General features: G+C 42.6%; 1 protein-coding gene across 21 annotated transcripts in view; it reads right to left on the bottom strand.

The window, feature by feature from the left end:
• Positions 1–17,188, bottom strand: part of CLASP1 (cytoplasmic linker associated protein 1) — a 273,436-nt gene that overhangs the window by 95,296 nt on the left and 160,952 nt on the right. For 16 of the 21 annotated variants that reach the window (XM_086349101.1, XM_086349030.1, XM_086349058.1 and 13 more), the window contains 10 exons: positions 16,739–16,812; positions 15,127–15,219; positions 13,819–13,964; positions 12,798–12,933; positions 11,717–11,787; positions 7,162–7,221; positions 5,293–5,370; positions 3,550–3,717; positions 2,882–2,931; positions 2,025–2,195 (listed from right to left, as the gene is read on the bottom strand). In XM_086349101.1, coding sequence (XP_086205227.1) covers positions 2,025–2,195; positions 2,882–2,931; positions 3,550–3,717; positions 5,293–5,370; positions 7,162–7,221; positions 11,717–11,787; positions 12,798–12,933; positions 13,819–13,964; positions 15,127–15,219; positions 16,739–16,812 — 1,047 coding nt within the window. Of the gene's footprint in view, positions 1–402; positions 451–2,024; positions 2,196–2,881; positions 2,932–3,549; positions 3,718–5,292; positions 5,371–7,161; positions 7,222–11,716; positions 11,788–12,797; positions 12,934–13,818; positions 13,965–15,126; positions 15,220–16,738; positions 16,813–17,188 lie in introns of all 21 variants that reach the window. The other 5 variants (XM_086349179.1, XM_086349040.1, XM_086349068.1 and 2 more) reach the window with 1 other exon arrangement.

Raw genomic sequence — 17,188 nt, 5'->3', positions numbered from 1 at the left:
TTGGCTGATGGACTGTGTTTTTGATTTGGCCAACCTCATCCTCCTTGGGCTTCCCTGGTGGTTCAGTTGGTAAAAAATCCACCTGCAATGCGGGAGACCTGGGTTCGATCCAGGGTTGGGAAAATCCCCTGAAGAAGGGAAAGGCTACCCACTCCAGTATTCTGGCCTGGAGAATTCCATGGACTGTGTAGTCCATGGGATGGCAAAGAGTCGGACACAACTGAGCAACTTTCAGTTTCATTTTCTTTCATCCTCTGAGAGTCCCTTTTTCTTGGAACAAAGTATTGTACTAGCAGAATAACGGGGGGAACTACGGACACCCAGAGGGCAGAGGCAGTGAGTCAGCAGCCCCGGAAGCTGGCATAGCAGCACCCAGCCCAGCCACACGGTCCAGCTCGGTACCTGAGTCGAGGCCTAGGGGCTCCGTGTCTCCCCTCATGTGTTTGGACTCTAGAAGTTGGGAAAAGGATCATCAGCTTTAACACTATACTCCTTCCTGCACAGACGTGGTGTGTCCACCTCAGTAGGACCTGTAACAGCTTCTCAGAAGGATTGTGTTATACTGCGGGGCTGATTTTGCTTGGTTTTTATGGATCTGGACATCAGGAAAACTGAGGTCAAGCTAGTGGGGAATACTCCAGTCTCATCATCTGGAAGACCCGAGAGCTTTTACAAGCTCCAAGTGGAGCCCACAGGGTCCAAGTTAAAACAGCTTTAATATGCACAGAAAAACAAGGACTACTGTTTTCAAACAATGAAGCAAATACTAACTATAGATCCTCAAGGTGGATCAAACAGAACTAAAATGAACAGAAAGCCTTCACAGAGGACAGACTTCTGACTTCTGTCTTGCTCAGTGATCACACATCAACACAAGAGCCTAAACACACCTACGTGATGGTGTAACAGTTAAATAAACAACATAAAAGGAGAGCTCTTATTGGATATGTTTCCAGTCTCAGTAAGATACTTCTGTAGAGAAGACAAGACTGATTTAACAACATTCCACACTATAAACCTTACCTTTTAAATTAATAACATTCCTCTCACAGCCACAGTTTCCTTCATCTTATAGGATAATAGTTTACAAAAGACTTCTATATAATTTCATTTGTCCCTACCACATGTGTTAACAGGTGGCTATTATTTAATAGCCCTAACTAATTTATGGGTGGAGGAAATAGATTCAAAGCTTCTTGGCTTGGTCAAGGTCACTAAGTGCCCGTCAGGCCCACTAATTTGCTTGGTACTCTCTCACTCTGTTCCCATGATCTTAGATGTCAGTTGTGGAACTGACTTTGGGGTTAGTTTGTAAACCACAAGAGCAGTAAGTCTCAATGTTTCATGAAGTTTAAATCACATTCACTTCCTTAAAATCCCAAATAAAATGAATCCTGCTAAGTCTCTAGACTTTGGCTTTGAACAACTCTGCTTTAACAAAAATAAACTGAAATAAACTATAAGCCTTACAACAGGTATTCAGGCTACCATGCTATCAGACACTAATTCTTTTGAAAGTAAGTTTTTAAATCTTTTGTGATATATCCTTAGAGTCTGTGCATGCTCCTCCCAAGGTGACACAGGAGGACAGACAACACCCTTTTGTGTGATACATTATGCTGGTCAGAAAGTCCTCCCACTCCTTTGGAGCCCCTTGTTACCCCCTCCCTGTGCCCACTCCAGGCAAAGCCTCACTGAACAGTCAAGCTCTGCACCCCACCCCAGGACAGGAGGGGAGGAAACCCAGCTCTGGCTACAAGGGAGGAGGCTGGGATGCTGGAAGGGGCACATGACACAGGGGGACGCACCACTGATGCCCCAGCAGAGAGGACACTCACCCAAGGGTGGCTGTAAACCAGCAGTCAGCACACAGGGTCACTTAACTCTGAAACATTAGCCCTGCAACTGCGAGACCTGCCTCACTTACAGTTTCTGGTCATTTGCTCTGTAAATCAATCTAATCTGAGGTTAAGTGTCATCTCGAATGGCAGACCTGGAGGGAAGGGTCTCAGAGGTCTGGTTACCTAAGGACGCATACGAGCCCGGAGGTAAGGCTGCCGCCGAGCTGAAGGGTGCTGTGCCGGCAGCCGAGGAGATCTTGGATTTGGCGCTGGCAGCTGCATTCACATCGATGTCGCTTCGAGACCGCTGCAGGGACCCTGCGGTGGATGCAGACTTGGTGCTGACCGTGGAAGCTGCAGGGGGAGGAGTGAGCTTTAGCAAGGACAGTAAGGGCTGCGCTAGACCTTCAAGCACTGCGTCCCCTGAAAACAAACATCAGGTTTTCACAAAGGCTGGAGCACAGAGCACTGTCCAACAGTAGCTCCTGGTCACTCGACAGAGCTTAGCTGGTGCTGAAGGGAACGACAAGTGACCATAACTCCACACACCTTCATAACCAAAACCATAGATCCCACAGAAATGGACCACAGTTGTGATCCAGAAGAGTAATCAAACAATGAAAACTCATTTGCATCTGGCCAATGTCCTCCTAAGGTAGTATGAAGGCGCCCTCCCACCCCCCGGGCACAAACCACCCCCCACCCCCATTTCAGGGAACATCCCCCTCCCCACTCCCCAAAGCTGCCAGGTCCGGGGTGCTTGGAGCATCCCAGCCAGTGCTCAGAGCACAAAAGCATCAAACACACACACACACACACACACACGCCCCATGACAGCACCAAGTACAGGGGTTAGGGAGGGTGAGGACAGGTCTGCCTGCCTGAGTCACTCTGACAAGCCATCCTTGCTCTGCTGGGAACGTGGGAGCACAAAACAGGGCAGACCCTCTGCAGACCTGGGAGCAGTAGCTGGCTTCCAGCCACTGCACAGCCCACCCCAGGCCCAGACACCGAAGCCTTCCCCGTGGTGCCCACCTTACCTCTGGAGGTGGTACTGCCAGTAGGACTTCTTTTGGCAGAGAGCGGCCGACTGAAAATAAAGGAACACATCTATTATCAAAAGTGCACTGTATCTGCATTAATACAGGTAAAATATACAATAGGAAATTACGATCACAAAGAATTATTTCAGACTTCTCAGAATTCTACGGGTCATCTGGACCACAATCTTAAAAAATCTCAATTTCAGAAAAGCTTCAGTACTGTACTTCGGACTACCTTTCAAACACATGGCAAGAAGTCTTAGAAAATAGAAATAAAGAATGAAGATAGTAGTATATTCAGCCCCAGAGTCTGAATGCCCTCCCTTCCAAAGCTGTCTCCAAGTTAATGCTTATACTCTCCTAGAAGGTACTTGGCCCGATTTGCTTGTGCTTGTATTGCTCCAAAACTGTGCCAGGACTGACATGCATATTTCACTACAAACCACCTGTGGCAGGGATCAGGGACCAAGGACCACGGACCAGGCCACCTGTTTCTTACGATGCCCCACAGCATCTTCCCCAGTACTAGGCTCCATCTGAATTAAGGGGGAAATGATAACAGGCACATACACATTCAAGAGGATGAGGTGCTCGTCCATGTGCTCAGGCAGCAAAATTTTCATTGTAAACCCCACACAGATGAAGAGCATAGCAGGAGCACTTACTTGAGACTCTCCTGGGAGCTGGAGGATGAGCGGTCCGACTGTGGCAGTGACACCACGCTGTCCGAGCTCTTTAGGTGGGTCTGCAGGGCCTTCTGGTAGGAGGACTCCAGCGTGTGGTACAGGTGCTCTGCTTCCCTGCTGAAGTGACTGTGGAAACCCCAGTAACACCTGGAAAACACAGGCTTCCTGTCACGGGCAGCAGGTCACACAGGACACCGTCAGGGACTGACCTCAGCTCCGGTGAGCAGCAGCCGCAGCGGCGTAAGGGAGCGAGTGAAGCGAGGAGCACTGCTCTGACTCCTCACCCGCGACCTACTGGCTCTGTGACTCTAGGCAAGTTCTTCCATCTGTCTGACTCTCAGTCTCATTAAGAACATGGAAATCAAAGAGTCTAACCTGCAAGACTGGGAAGACTAGGAAAGACAGAGCTAAAACATCTGGAATTACACCTAGAATGTGAGGGGACTGGTTCATGGAAGCAAAATGCATGTGGCACTCCCTGGCTCAAAGTATTTAAAACGGCTTTAGGTTAACATATAAAAAAGAAAAACAGGATGATGCTCACAACCATCTGAAAGGTATACTGTGTTATGATTAAAAAACTAGAAAAAAATGGGGGGGGGGGCATGAAATATAAAATAAGGACAAAAAGAGCATAAGTAGATCATTAACAAATCCATTCCTAATTAAGTCACTTATTCAGGTAGGAACTTCCCCAAATGAGGTTGTGCTTCAGGGTGAAGAATGAGGCCCTCCACACACTCAGAACCAGGGAATCAGACCTTAACTGAGAGCAAAGAGCAGTTGAGAGCCAGGTCAGGTAGGTATATGCAGCTGAATAATCCATAGTGCTCCAAGAGGTAAGCACTGGTGGAATGTGTGTTATCACAAGAGCCAGGGACTTTCCTGGTGGCCCAGTGTTAGGACTAGGGCTTCCACTGCAAGAGGGGCACATGTTCAGTCCCTGTTGGGGAACTAAGATCTCCCAAGCTGTGCAGCACAGTCAAAAAAAAAAAAAAAAAAAAAAAAGAAGAGCTAGCCAGCCACAAAAGCACAGAGAAAAATAGCCCCAAAGCAATAGAGGAAGTATGCATCTTTGTGCTGTCTGAGAGAAGACATCTGAGCATCAAACTTAAAACTGCTATTTACAGTCAGGATGGCACGATGACTCCCAGAAAGGCGTGGGATGTGGGGGCCACACCTCCTGGCTGCATCACAGCCAGTCCTAGTGGTAAGATGACTCCAAACATGAGCAGGACAGTGAGCTGTGGACTGCAGTCAGCCTGAGCCACCCTTATCCACTTTCCAGGCGCCCACCTGACCCTGGCAGAGATGTAGTCCCCGGCTAAGAATCCCCGTGATGGGGAGTTTTCACAGTAAATCAACAAGCCACTGGGGACTAACAGAGCTGGGTGAGTAAGAGAAGACATGGGACACGCAGGCAAGTGCTTTTCTGGCTCATGTGATAATATCTCATAAATTAAAAAATGAGCTTTTTCTGCTGTCTACGTCAGTCCCATTTATGTTCAAATAGTACCAATCAGGCTCTCAGGCCTGGGCACTCGACCTTTGAAACGAAAAATTAGAGAAGTATTGTGAAATGGTCTTTTGGGTCACATTAACAAAGTCATGATTAACAAGCCATGTTCGTGTGACTTAATGAACTTTTATAAGGCAATCTGGACAGTGAACCTGAAATAGAAAAGCAATGACTTAAGAAAGTGGTGTTCAATAGACACTTACTTTCTGGCTTCTATCCTTGCTTCTGAATCAGCATCATGTATTCCCTTCTTTATCGTTTCAGCTAATACTGATATGTGTCTGTATAGTTAGAAATGAAAGCAGTACATCATTAATACAGTGTTATGCAGATAAAAACAGGTGTGAGAAATAACTTCAAAATGGCAACAAGAAGGTAGAACCTTTGGCCCACAGAGTTGACAAACATGCAGCCTAGAAAACCAGCACATTTGCTAATTAACTTCTGATTCTGTCCCACCCCGTTCCCCATGAACAGACACCCTCCTGGGATTCTTTTCTTTTAGTAATGACTGGTATTTTTCAGGCCATACTTACTTAGCTCAATTTTTATGAATTCAAACAAACAAACAAAAAAAATTCTACTTTTCCATGGGAAAAACTCTACTTTTCCATAGGTTTCTATGGGAATTATAATGAGATAATAATAATCTTAACACTGAAAAGGATTTCTGCATCACGTCTCTATAATTAAAGAATGTTTTTCCACTATATGACATGAACTATTTTATGAAATGATGTAAACATTTTATATACAGGTGTTCTTTTCAGTTAGATTCTACTCTAAGAAGATAGCATTAAAATTCTCTCATTGAATACTGAACAGTTTGAAGAAAAAGACCAATAACTGAATAATCTCACAGGACAAACAGTAGGTACCCATTTCACCAGCATCAGACTCTCTGCCTCATCCCGTCACGCTTTCAGTAAATACCTGGTGAGAACCTGCCTAGTGCCAAAGCTAAGCCATGAAGTGAGTAAACACTGGAAGCCACAGCTGAGTGAATCATCGTTTTCTGTCTTGCTCACCTGTCCCCACGTTCAATCTCTCATTCCATCTTCCCCTCTAAATCCCAATACTATCACCAGATCAAGAGGGTATAATACCCAAGAGATAAAAGAACAACAAAATGTGAAACGTCATGTATGAAACGAGATGCCAGTCCAGGTTCAATGCACGATGCTGGATGCTTGGGGCTGGTGCACTGGGACGACCCAGAGGGATGGTGTGGGGAGGGAGGAGGAAGGAGGGTTCAGGATGGGGAACACATGTATACTAATTAAATAATTTTCTATTAAAGAAAAAAGAAGTATTAAAAAAAAAAAAAAGTGTGACTACCTTCTAGATCCAAAGTGAGGCCTGCAGGGCTGAACTGGACTCCAGGGGGGCTCTACATGTTCAAGTCCACTACTCATAACACGTCTAAGATGCTGTAAAGTTCTTCATGACTATGCAACACACCATTAAAGACTGAGTGGCACAGTATCATTGTCTGTCATCTCCAAACTTAACTCAGAAAAAATAACAGGCACATAAAATTGATAGGAACTAAAAATGGCTTGTCAAAATAGAGACAAGCTTCTTTATGAATTCTGGGGTAATCCTACATTTTATCATGAGGATGTGAAACTTAACACACACCAGCCTGAATAAAGAGAAAACTGCTGACTTTCTGATACAAACGGATCAAAAAGAAAACCTTTCAAATGAGTAAAATCCCTGTAAGGATTTTCAAGTTACCCTTCACCTACTAAGAGCAGCTATAAACATTTACCTGGTTGGGACTGACAGGATGTCAGGGGGCAGGATGATCAGAGTTAGCACAGTGAGTCCTGGCTGTGCAATGTCCCAGGGCACCCTGTCCACATGCCCAGGCTAACATGACAGTCAAAGGAACTCACTAATAGCCTCTGCCAGTGGTATGTGCCTCACATCAGGAGAAACACCACCAGCAACCATGTGAATAAATGCACTGATTCCTTCACTTCTTATAGAGAGTGGGCTGGATCACTAGCTGAGACATTAAACTCAAGATTCAATTCAGAGGGAAAACCAGCAAATCAGATGTTTACCGTTCCAATGAATGTGTCTGCCATTCTTGTAAAAGTAGATCTAAAAATTCAAAGCAGCGTCTGAAAATTGTGAAAAGAAAAATATGTCATTTGTCTGTTTATGAAAACAGCTTTTTCCTTAAGTGACCCAAGACTCTTTTTTTTTTTTTAAGACTCCTTTTTATAATCAGCAAATTTCTTATAATTTTCATGATTCAAAAAAATGGAACATAAAAATGGAATAAAAATTGACTGAAAACCAAAGCAAATCAACATAATTAAGCACCTATGGTGGTCAAAAAAAATAATCACAAGGATACAGGGACAGGATATAAGAGTTCCCTTCAGATCAGAAACTTGAGCTTCAGAGCAATGCTACTGAACAGGTGTGTCACTGCCGTGTGCTTTTTTATTCTACCTCAAATAGAGCTACATGGGCACAAAAGATCAACATACATTACAATATCTGGGAATTAGTCTTTGCATTAATTTCATAGAATGCCTTCTACAAAGAAAGTTAAAAATTTCCTGGAAAACAAAGTGTTTACCAAATTTTCCTGTCAAGTATTTAAAACAGGTTTTTCTCTAGCTACTTGGCCAGTTTCCTCTCTTCAATCTCAAGATTCTTTCTTTTCAAACCTTTCCACTTCTGTGCTCTTTCTTGGCCTGAGTGTACACACAAAAAAACAATGTTGGACTAATCTCCCTAGGGTTATACCACCACTTCAGAGCCTAGGTCTTCATCATTTCCTTTTTCTAAATTCCAGAATAATTCTTTGTAGGAATAAATATTATTAGACTTAAGGAACCCATTCAAGGAAACCAATCAGAAGGCAATCTTTCTCTTAATGATCAAACTTTCTTTCCCATGATCTTCCCAATTCAAAAATCTCATAATGCATACAATTACTCACTCTATATATCTTTAATAAACCCTTACCCTATGCTAGATGCTGGACACACAATGTTAACTGAGACACAATCCAGTGAGCAGGACAGACAAAAACAGCTGCTATATGCCTGGAGCACAAGGGCTCTGGGAGAGCTCTAGGGAGTCACTCAGCTCAGCCCCAGGGCTGCTAACAGTGGGCGTGGGGGTTGTGAATAGACTTTCTCCAGGAAAGATGCTGACCTCTGCTCACACCCCTTTCTCAGCATCACTGTCCCCACCCTCACCCAGGCCATGGTCACACTACCTTTGCCCTTTGCCCCATGTCATTTCCTGGTATAGATTTTTCTTCCCTTTAATGTGTGTGTATATATGCTCATATTTATTAATACTTATTTCTTAGTGGATACATGCATCTTTAGTGCTAATTCTTGTCTTCAATGAGTTTCAGAACAATCTATTTAATCAAGAATATCCACTGTAAGGGCTTCCCAGGTGGTGCTAGTGGTAAAGAACCTGCCTGCCAATGCAGGAGGCATAAGAGATGCGGGTTCAATCCCTGGGTCAGAAGATCCCCTGAAGGAGGACAGAGCCACCCAGTCTAGTATTCTTGCCTGGAAAATCCCATGGACAGAGAAGACTGGCAAGCCATGGTCCATAGGGTTGCAAAGAGTTGGACACGACTGACGCGACTTAGCATGCATGCATCCCCTGTAAATTAGGCTTTGTTTTCAAGTTTTTAGACTAAAATCATATAGGGAAGTACATCAACACTGTCATTATTTAAATACTGCATTACTTAAGCACATCTGGTTAGATCTTGTCTCTTTTCTTCACCAACTACTACTCATCATTCAAAAAGCAACTCCGTTTTTTTTAACTTGTCTATGAGGCTCCTTGGAAATGTATCAGCTAGTTTGTTTGTTTTAATAAGGCTGGCTTCATTTATTTTATAATTTTTGGCTGCACTGGATCTTTGCTGCTTGGTGTGGGCTTTCTCCAGTTGCAGTGAGCAGGGGCTACTCTCCAGTTGTGGTACACAGGTTTCTTACTGCAGTGGCTTCTCCTGTTGCAGAGCATGGGCTCCAGAGCATGCAGGGCCTCAGGAGTTGCGGCATGTGGGTTCAGTACTTGTGGTGTACAGGCTTTGTTGTCCCAGGGCATGTAGAATCTTCCCGGACCAGGGACTGAACCCATTCCCCTGCAGGAGCAGGTGGATTCCAACCACTGGACCACCAAAGAAGTCCATCAGCTAGTTTTGATCAGTGCTCTCTGAATGCCTAAATCCATAAAATATGTATGCTGTTATTCACTCTTACATTGCTTTGCATTATTGTTTTTAACACCTCCAACTAAATTATAAACTTCTTAAAGGGAGGGAGAGTAGGCAATTCATTTCTTACAAATTCTATGAAGCAAAGCTAGGTACTGGCTGAATACAGGACAGAAACCACTGCCTTTTCACTGCCTTCTTGCTCTCTTTTCCTTTCTGAGGGCATGGTCCCTAGTACTCTTTTTTCAGCATTAAGACACACGGCTCTGATGAGACTCACTTTGACTACAGACAAAAATGCCAATCTAGGTGTATGGCTAAGAAGCTGGTGAAGGGGGTGGCATTTCTACTGTCATGGTGATTGCATGCTGCTACTCACATCGAGCACCACAGGCTAGAATTTTTACATGTTAGGAACCAAAGTGTCATCCCTGAACTCTCATATTGATGCCCTAAACCCCAGTATGATGGTATTTGGAGATGGGGCCCTCAGGTGGTCATGAGGTTCACATGGGGTCATGAAAGTGATGCTCTTAGGATTAGGGCCCCTGTAAGAAGAAACACTGACCTCCCTGGTGGCTCAGACAGTAAAGCGTCTGCCTACAATGCGGGAGACCTGGGTTCTATCCCTGGGTTGGGAAGATCTCCTGGAGAAGGAAATGGCAGCCCACTCCAGTACTCTTGCCCAGAAAATCCCATGGATGGAGGAGGCTGGTAGGCTACAGCCCATGGGGTCGCAAAGAGTCGGAAACGACTGAGCGACTTCACTTTCTTTCTTTCAAGAAGAAACACTAGAGCTCTTTCTCTTACACAAACACACACAAACACATTCTGCATCATGAAGACAGCAAGAAAACAGCCATCTGCAAGCTACTCCCATTAGAAACCACCTGTTGGCACCTGGATCTCAGAATTCCAGCTTCCAGAACTGAGAAAATACATTTCTGTTGTTTAGGCCCACTCCATGTATCGTATTTTTGTTATGTAGCCTAAGTCAACTAATACACTAAACATCCTATAATGTTCCCCACAAAGATCTGTGTCACCTCACTGCCTTTCACAAAGGAAACACTTTCCAAAGTGCTCCTGGAATCCTAAATCTGCAGCGACAATGTAACAGAAGCAGCAGCAAATTCTCATGATGGTTACCATTCATTAAGCTTCCACCAAACACTAAGCCCCTTCTACCTAAGTTACTGTGAATCTGCAGAACTCTGTCCCCAGGTATGTGGGAAATCCACCAACAGCCTCTACCTCGCCAGCTCCACACACTCATCTCTGGGGAGCTGGAGCTGCTCTGCCCTCTAGGGTGGCTGGACTGTGGGTCAATGGTTGACCACACTCCTCAGCCATGCCACTGAGCCACACTTTTGAAAAATTAAGCCTTTTCAGTGGAAGAACATGTCTTTCTTCCTGACTTACACAGCCAGCTCATTCCCTTTCTCTTTTCTCTTGCCTCGCAAGTGGCTGTTAATAAGATGGTGATGGGGGCTGCTTCATGCTCAGAAAGACCCCTGCACCAGAGAAATCCTGTGGGGGTCCAATGTGCCAGCCCAGGAAAGGAGAGAAACGGGGCAGCCATGAAGTGACAGGCCCTCCTGTTGGGCTAGATCAAAACCCAGAACGCAGGGATGGGGCCACAAGGCTGCTGCCTAGGCCTGCCATTAATTTACCCCATAATGCCCTTGATCTGGTCCACCAAGAAGCTTCGGCCCATGAACTGTCTGAAAACTCACGTGAAACTTCTGTGTACTTACACTTTGCTGGGAAGACAGTCCACATGTTTCACGATTTGAAGGACTCTGTGGAGTCACCAGTCCAGACCCCACAGATCCCAGCCAGAAGCACACAGCCCTGACATCACACACAGCTCATGTGGACCTGAGACAAAGCCCAGCTGGCTGCTCAGGCTGACCTTCGGGGTCTACCTCCCCTCACTGTGCAGCACAGCAGGTGACTAGTCAGGCCTCAGAATCTCTAGAATCACATCAGAAGCTGCAGATAACATACACCTCCTCCTACCTATGTTAACATAAATAACTACCACTCATTTTATAATGTCTTTTCCAGGCAGGAAGCTACTGCCTTCATTCAGGGGGATGGGGTAGACCAATGACAGAGGCAGAGGGACCAGCACAGGAAGAAAGTGTATGTGGGGACACGCCCCCATCCCACCTCTCCCAAATACCTCACATACACTTGCTCTCACACACATACAAAAATAACTTAAGCTGTCCAAATTCACTTTCCATTATCATTTTGATCATGACCTTTCAAGCCAAGGGCATTTACTATAGCAATATTAAATAATATTAATTATTTCAAATGTAAACTTTTTAGATGGAGGGAAATTTGAAATTTGTTTTGGTTTTAAAACAATTCAAAAATAATTAGAAAATTCATTAAAAGTTTACCTTCTAACTGCAACAGACTTGGAGGTACAGTTGCTTGTTATGACAGGTATTAGCCTAGGGATGTGTGTGTGCTGTGGAAAAGATCAAAACACAGAGGCGAACACTTGAAAATACAAAACTGAGATAATCACTTCCTTACTCACCTATGTAAAGCACCTAATACATTAAGATTAGAATTTCACTGAGTTTAAAAAGGAGAAAGAATTTCACTGGACACTTACAAAGGGCATGAAAAGTACAGAGCCAAAACAGACAACATGATGATATGTGTTAAGTCAGTCTAAAATCAAAACAAATCAGTGGTATGAAGCCTAAACTATCTGAGCAGTAGAAATCTAAGCGAGTAAAAAGCAGTCAGTAGACCAATGTATTTTAATACCATTTCAATGGATATGTCCAGTAACGGCTTTTGGTTTAATATCTGAAATGGGCACTGTAAACAGTAAGAACTAAAATAATGCAAAGAAAGTAACCCACAATAATCACAAATATTCTGGGAAGATTTCAATTAGCATCATCAAGCTCCAGTTTTGAGGGCTGCCTCTAGGGAAAAGGGACTTGACATGGGGAGAAGGTGATATGAAGAACTTCACTTTAACGCTTTGTGAGCTGTCAGGTTTTATTGAAAATCTACATATAAGTTACTTGGCTAATTACTCAGATTAAATAAATTAGTGCTTTGAAAACTTAACTGAAGATAATCTTTCTTTTTTAGGCTTATGTACAATTATTTAAATAAAGATGCTAGATGAATACAAAGCCACAAGCACAAATACCGATACCTGGACACACACAGAACTCAGAAGCAGATACAAGTGCTCAAATGCTTAAAACCAATGATGAGAGGATGAGCAACAGGTCAGTAACTGTACACCACACCTGTAATTCACTCCAGGGAACTGAAAAGGCTCACATGTGACAGTTAAGCAAGGGAAGGTGAGGGTGGAGCAATACCGTACATACAGTGGGATTCCACATACATAATCACTCAAATGGGAAACGTCTCTGATAACTGCTTATCTACCACTAATATTTACCACTTGCTTATTCTACAATACATACGGCTCCAAAACATACTCACCCGGATGATTAACCTAACAGCTACAACACCAGAGGTGGCCATAATTTTGGCACTATTTGGAATTAAATTAAAGATAGTTGGCATAATGGCTTCAGCTCCATGGTCAAACTTATTCCCCAGCACTGATGACAGATGCCTGCAATGAGAAATGAACACTGGACTGAACCAAAGTTCTTGGGAACAGTGTAATATATAAATCTTTTAACATTTTAGAGCCTTTGTATGAAGTCATCTAAGGATAAAAACAAGTCTAAGTAAAATACAAATATTCCCCAAGCACATGCAGAGGACTTTACATATAGCCACTCACCAAGAACTGCTTTTTAAAAAATAAACAAATAAATCATTTCCCACTAATTATTCTTCAAATAGCAAAAAATAAATACTAATAAAACATAAATATGACAAAGCACCCTTAGCCTCTTTTTTTTCTTTTGCTCTTTTATTTTCAGCATATAACATTCAGGCTTCAATATCTGAGGTCAAAATTTTGAACAGCTGCAAAGCCACTCTTCTATTGAATTCAATAGGAACAAACAAAAATTCTATTGATTGTGCTATATTCTGCCAGCAAAATCAATGAAAAGGCTGAGAACAGAAGTTTATAAGATTTCATTTTTCCATATTATTAATAATTGTTTCAAGTTTAAAACAGAGGCTTCAGAGCTAAGTCACTGAGTAAAATTTAAAATCTGTCACACAACACATTATCGACCAGAGATGTACTACTGATGCCACAGGTGTTAATTTTTTGCAAAAATCCCCTCTGTCAATAACATAACTGGTCAGGAAACACTGTAAAAGTACTAACAGGGTGTAAATAGAATCAGTCTTGGAGACCAGGCGACAGGCATGTGTATTACTTATTATATAATATTTATCATATATATAATAACACATATTATATAATATGTATTATATTATATACATCCCAGTGGATGTATTATTCTGTGACCCATCTCTGAAGCTCTGTGACACAGCTACTTTATTATGTGAGAACCGGGAGCGTCGTAGTCCTTACCCCAGCGTGATACAAGCCTCCCGCACTACCTGAGACCGTAGATCCTTAGCGGACAGTTTAAAGGCTCCGTCCAAAAGCCGTAAGTGCTGGAAGAAGTTATCATACTCGGCAGCACCAGCCAAGAGTAAAGATCTAATCTTTTTTAGCTAATGGGGTAGAAAATTTAAGAGACAGACAAAACAATCCTTAGAACAGAAATACAAAATAATTGAAGCCAACAAATATTCAAGGATCAACAATAAAGTTAAATGATACAGTTTTCCAAGAAGAATTAGACCAACTAAATAGTAGCTAACATACTGAAGAAATCTAGGTATCATAAATAAGAAAAAGTAATTTTTAAAAATTAGCATCTGTGATAAATGCATTATAATTCTACAAAATGTATTTTTTAATTGGAACATTTTAGAGTATTTACAGATGCTTTGATACTAAGGATAAAAATAACTGAAATCTCATTGTAGCCTGTAAAAAAGCTCCTTCCCTAAGTTCCCCTTTCCCAACACCCCATCCAACCACCATTTACTGCATGAATCACAGGAAAGTAGCTCAGCTGGTAAAGAATCCACCTACAATGCAGGAGACCTGGGTTTGATCCCTGGGCTGGGAACAGGGAACAGGGATGCCTTGGAGAAGGGAACAGCCACCCACTCCAGTATTCTGGCCTGGAGAATTCCATGGACTGTATAGTCCATGGGGTTGCAAACAGTCAGACACGACTGAGCAACTTTCACTTTCACAGGAAGAAGCGCCCCCACTGTTGGTCAAAGTACCCACACTGTATCTGTTACTGAAGGGGCTGGAGGGCATCTGAAACAGACACAGCAGCCGTGTTCCTAACCTGCTTCCTGCTGGACAACCAGTGCACAATCACCTTCCTCAGAAAAGACATACCTTCACCAAATGCTGTTCACTTTAATGTTCGGACAACTTGTCATTAATGTACTTTTAAAAACAGAAGGGGCAGAAGTGCTATGAAGAAAGAAACGGCAACAGGGACACTCACTGTAAGTCACTAAGAAGCTGCTTCCCTGGCCAAGGATCGCAAAATTAAACCTTTACTAAGGCGAGAGTAGTGGCCATGCCACAGGCAGGACTTTGTTAAAAGTACAAGATGCACAAAAAGATAGAAGTAGGCATGTTTTAAAAACAGAAGTGAGGTAATCTATTAAAAAGGAAACTGTGAATATGGTACCTTATATTTAAAATACTGACTACTTAAAATTCATTACAGTTGAACCCCAATTTCATAATATTTATAATATTTAAATATCTAATGCAAATGTAATCACAAAGTTGGCAGCTTACAGCATTTACTCTTTGCTCCCAATCATGCTTGTCATCAGATAATATTTCCCTAATCTTGTTTATGGACTCCTCAAGGTCTCGGCTGGAATAAATCTGTAAGCAAAATTAATTTACAATTAATATGAGAAAATTTACTGAATAAACAAAAATTATTTCTTAATTAACTGAAGTCAAGAGCATCTGTTAAGTATAGTAAAAGAAATCATTTCATTTTTCAGAAAAGGACCTCGGAGATAACATCTAGACAGGCTTGCCACAGAATGAGTTTCCACCGTGAATGTAAACTCACCAGCTCTGATGCCCGTATATGGATAACCTCACCTCAAATGCAACTTTACCATAACAGATGATATCATGCACAACCGAGAAAGAAGCCCACTGGGGAGTGGGCGGAGATGCACAAGTCACTGATTTGTTTTTTTTGTAACACCACACTATACTGGCAGACCTCAGAGACACTGCCAGGTCAGTTCTAGTGTCTTCAGTGCACTGCAGGTGCAATAAAGTGAAAATCACAATGAAGTGAGTCACAAAGATTTTCCTAGATTGCAGTCTATTAACTGCCCAATTAAAGTATGCCCACTGTCTAAAAAGGCCGTGTGCATACTTTAAAAATCCTTTATTGCCAAAAAAAAAACAAATGCTAACCATCATCTGAGTCTTCAGAGAACTGTAATCTTTTGCTGATGGAGAGTTGAACTGTTGTGAGAATTACCAAAACATGACAGAGACACAAGGTGAGCAAATGCTGATGGGGAAGGGGCACCGTACACATGCTTGAGGCAAGGTGCCCATAGATGTGAAACTGCAGCATTTACAAAGCACAACACCGTGAAGGGCAATACAGCAAGGTGTGTCTATGCTTGTAACCTTAAACACTTTCAAACCTATTTTCTCATTTATCCTGGTATCTTACTCCAAAGACAGTAAGGGGGAGGAAAAAATCCACCAAGAGTAAGGCATGATAGGAAGGTCAAGGACATAAGGATGAACCTGAACCTAAAACACCTGCTATCTGCTTTGTATACACATGGCAACTAAGCAGTGGGTGACAAGGGACACACACAGATACCAAGTGCTGGAGGGATCCTGAGCACTGACATCCAATGGACCACAAGCCCCCATCAACCAGAGACAATGCTGGGGCACAGAGCAGTTTACAGTGAGTTCTGTAAGTCATCTCTGCTTCACATGTCAGGTACTTAAGGGAAGTATCACGATGGTATAAACTAAGGTTTTATGAAAACATTTTTTATACCTTTCAGAAACCTACATTCTTCAAATTTACAGACTTCTCTAAGGAAAATACCGACATAAGCATGCTTCTTTGTTCTCTCTTGGAATGGAGTCACTTATTTCCCCCTCCTCTGTGTGACCTGACTCACGAACTCACTACTGGAGCAAGCCACTTCTCACCAGTTCTAACTGGAAGGTCATCCATTTCAGTTCTGAGAGGCCCTAACATTTCCTAGCCTGCAAACCCCAGACCTCCTGTGGTCTTGATAGTCAGAATTACCCTACCTACTAAGAAACTGTGTGTGTCACATGCTTGCAAAATGAAATCTGAAGAATAAGCCCATCCTTTTTAATCAAACCAAACATCTTCACTCACCTGGACTACAGGCACATCATCAAATGCTTTAATAAAATCCTCTTCATCAACAGCACCAGCTCCTTCTTTTGCAGCTATAAAAAAACATCAATTTTTAAAATGTAAACAGTGTGCACTGGAGGACTCATACAAAAAATCAAAATTATATTTTGTAAGATTTGTAACTTTTTTAAGTCAATAAAAGTTTAGAGTTTTGTGGCACAGACAAGTATTACTGACTTTCAATATTAAGATAAAGTATAATAGTTTTACAGTATAACATATATTAGCTTAAAGTCATCTAAAGATAGTACTTGCTTAAGGAGGATCAGTTGTATAGACTTTAAAGGATTTAGGTGATTCATATTGTATTAATCTATGTGTGTGCGTCCAAGTTGCTTCAGCCATGTCCATCCCTTTGTGACCCTACAGACCATAGCCCACCAGACTCCTCTGTCTGTGAGATTCTCC

Source organism: Bos grunniens, chromosome 2 (genome assembly GCF_055505025.1).
Source record: "Bos grunniens cultivar Pamir isolate PY7600 chromosome 2, Bosgru_T2T1.0, whole genome shotgun sequence".
Classification (NCBI taxonomy): Eukaryota; Metazoa; Chordata; class Mammalia; order Artiodactyla; family Bovidae; genus Bos; species Bos grunniens.
Note: the sequence above shows the minus strand (reverse complement) of the source record. Positions and strands in the feature narration are given on the sequence as shown.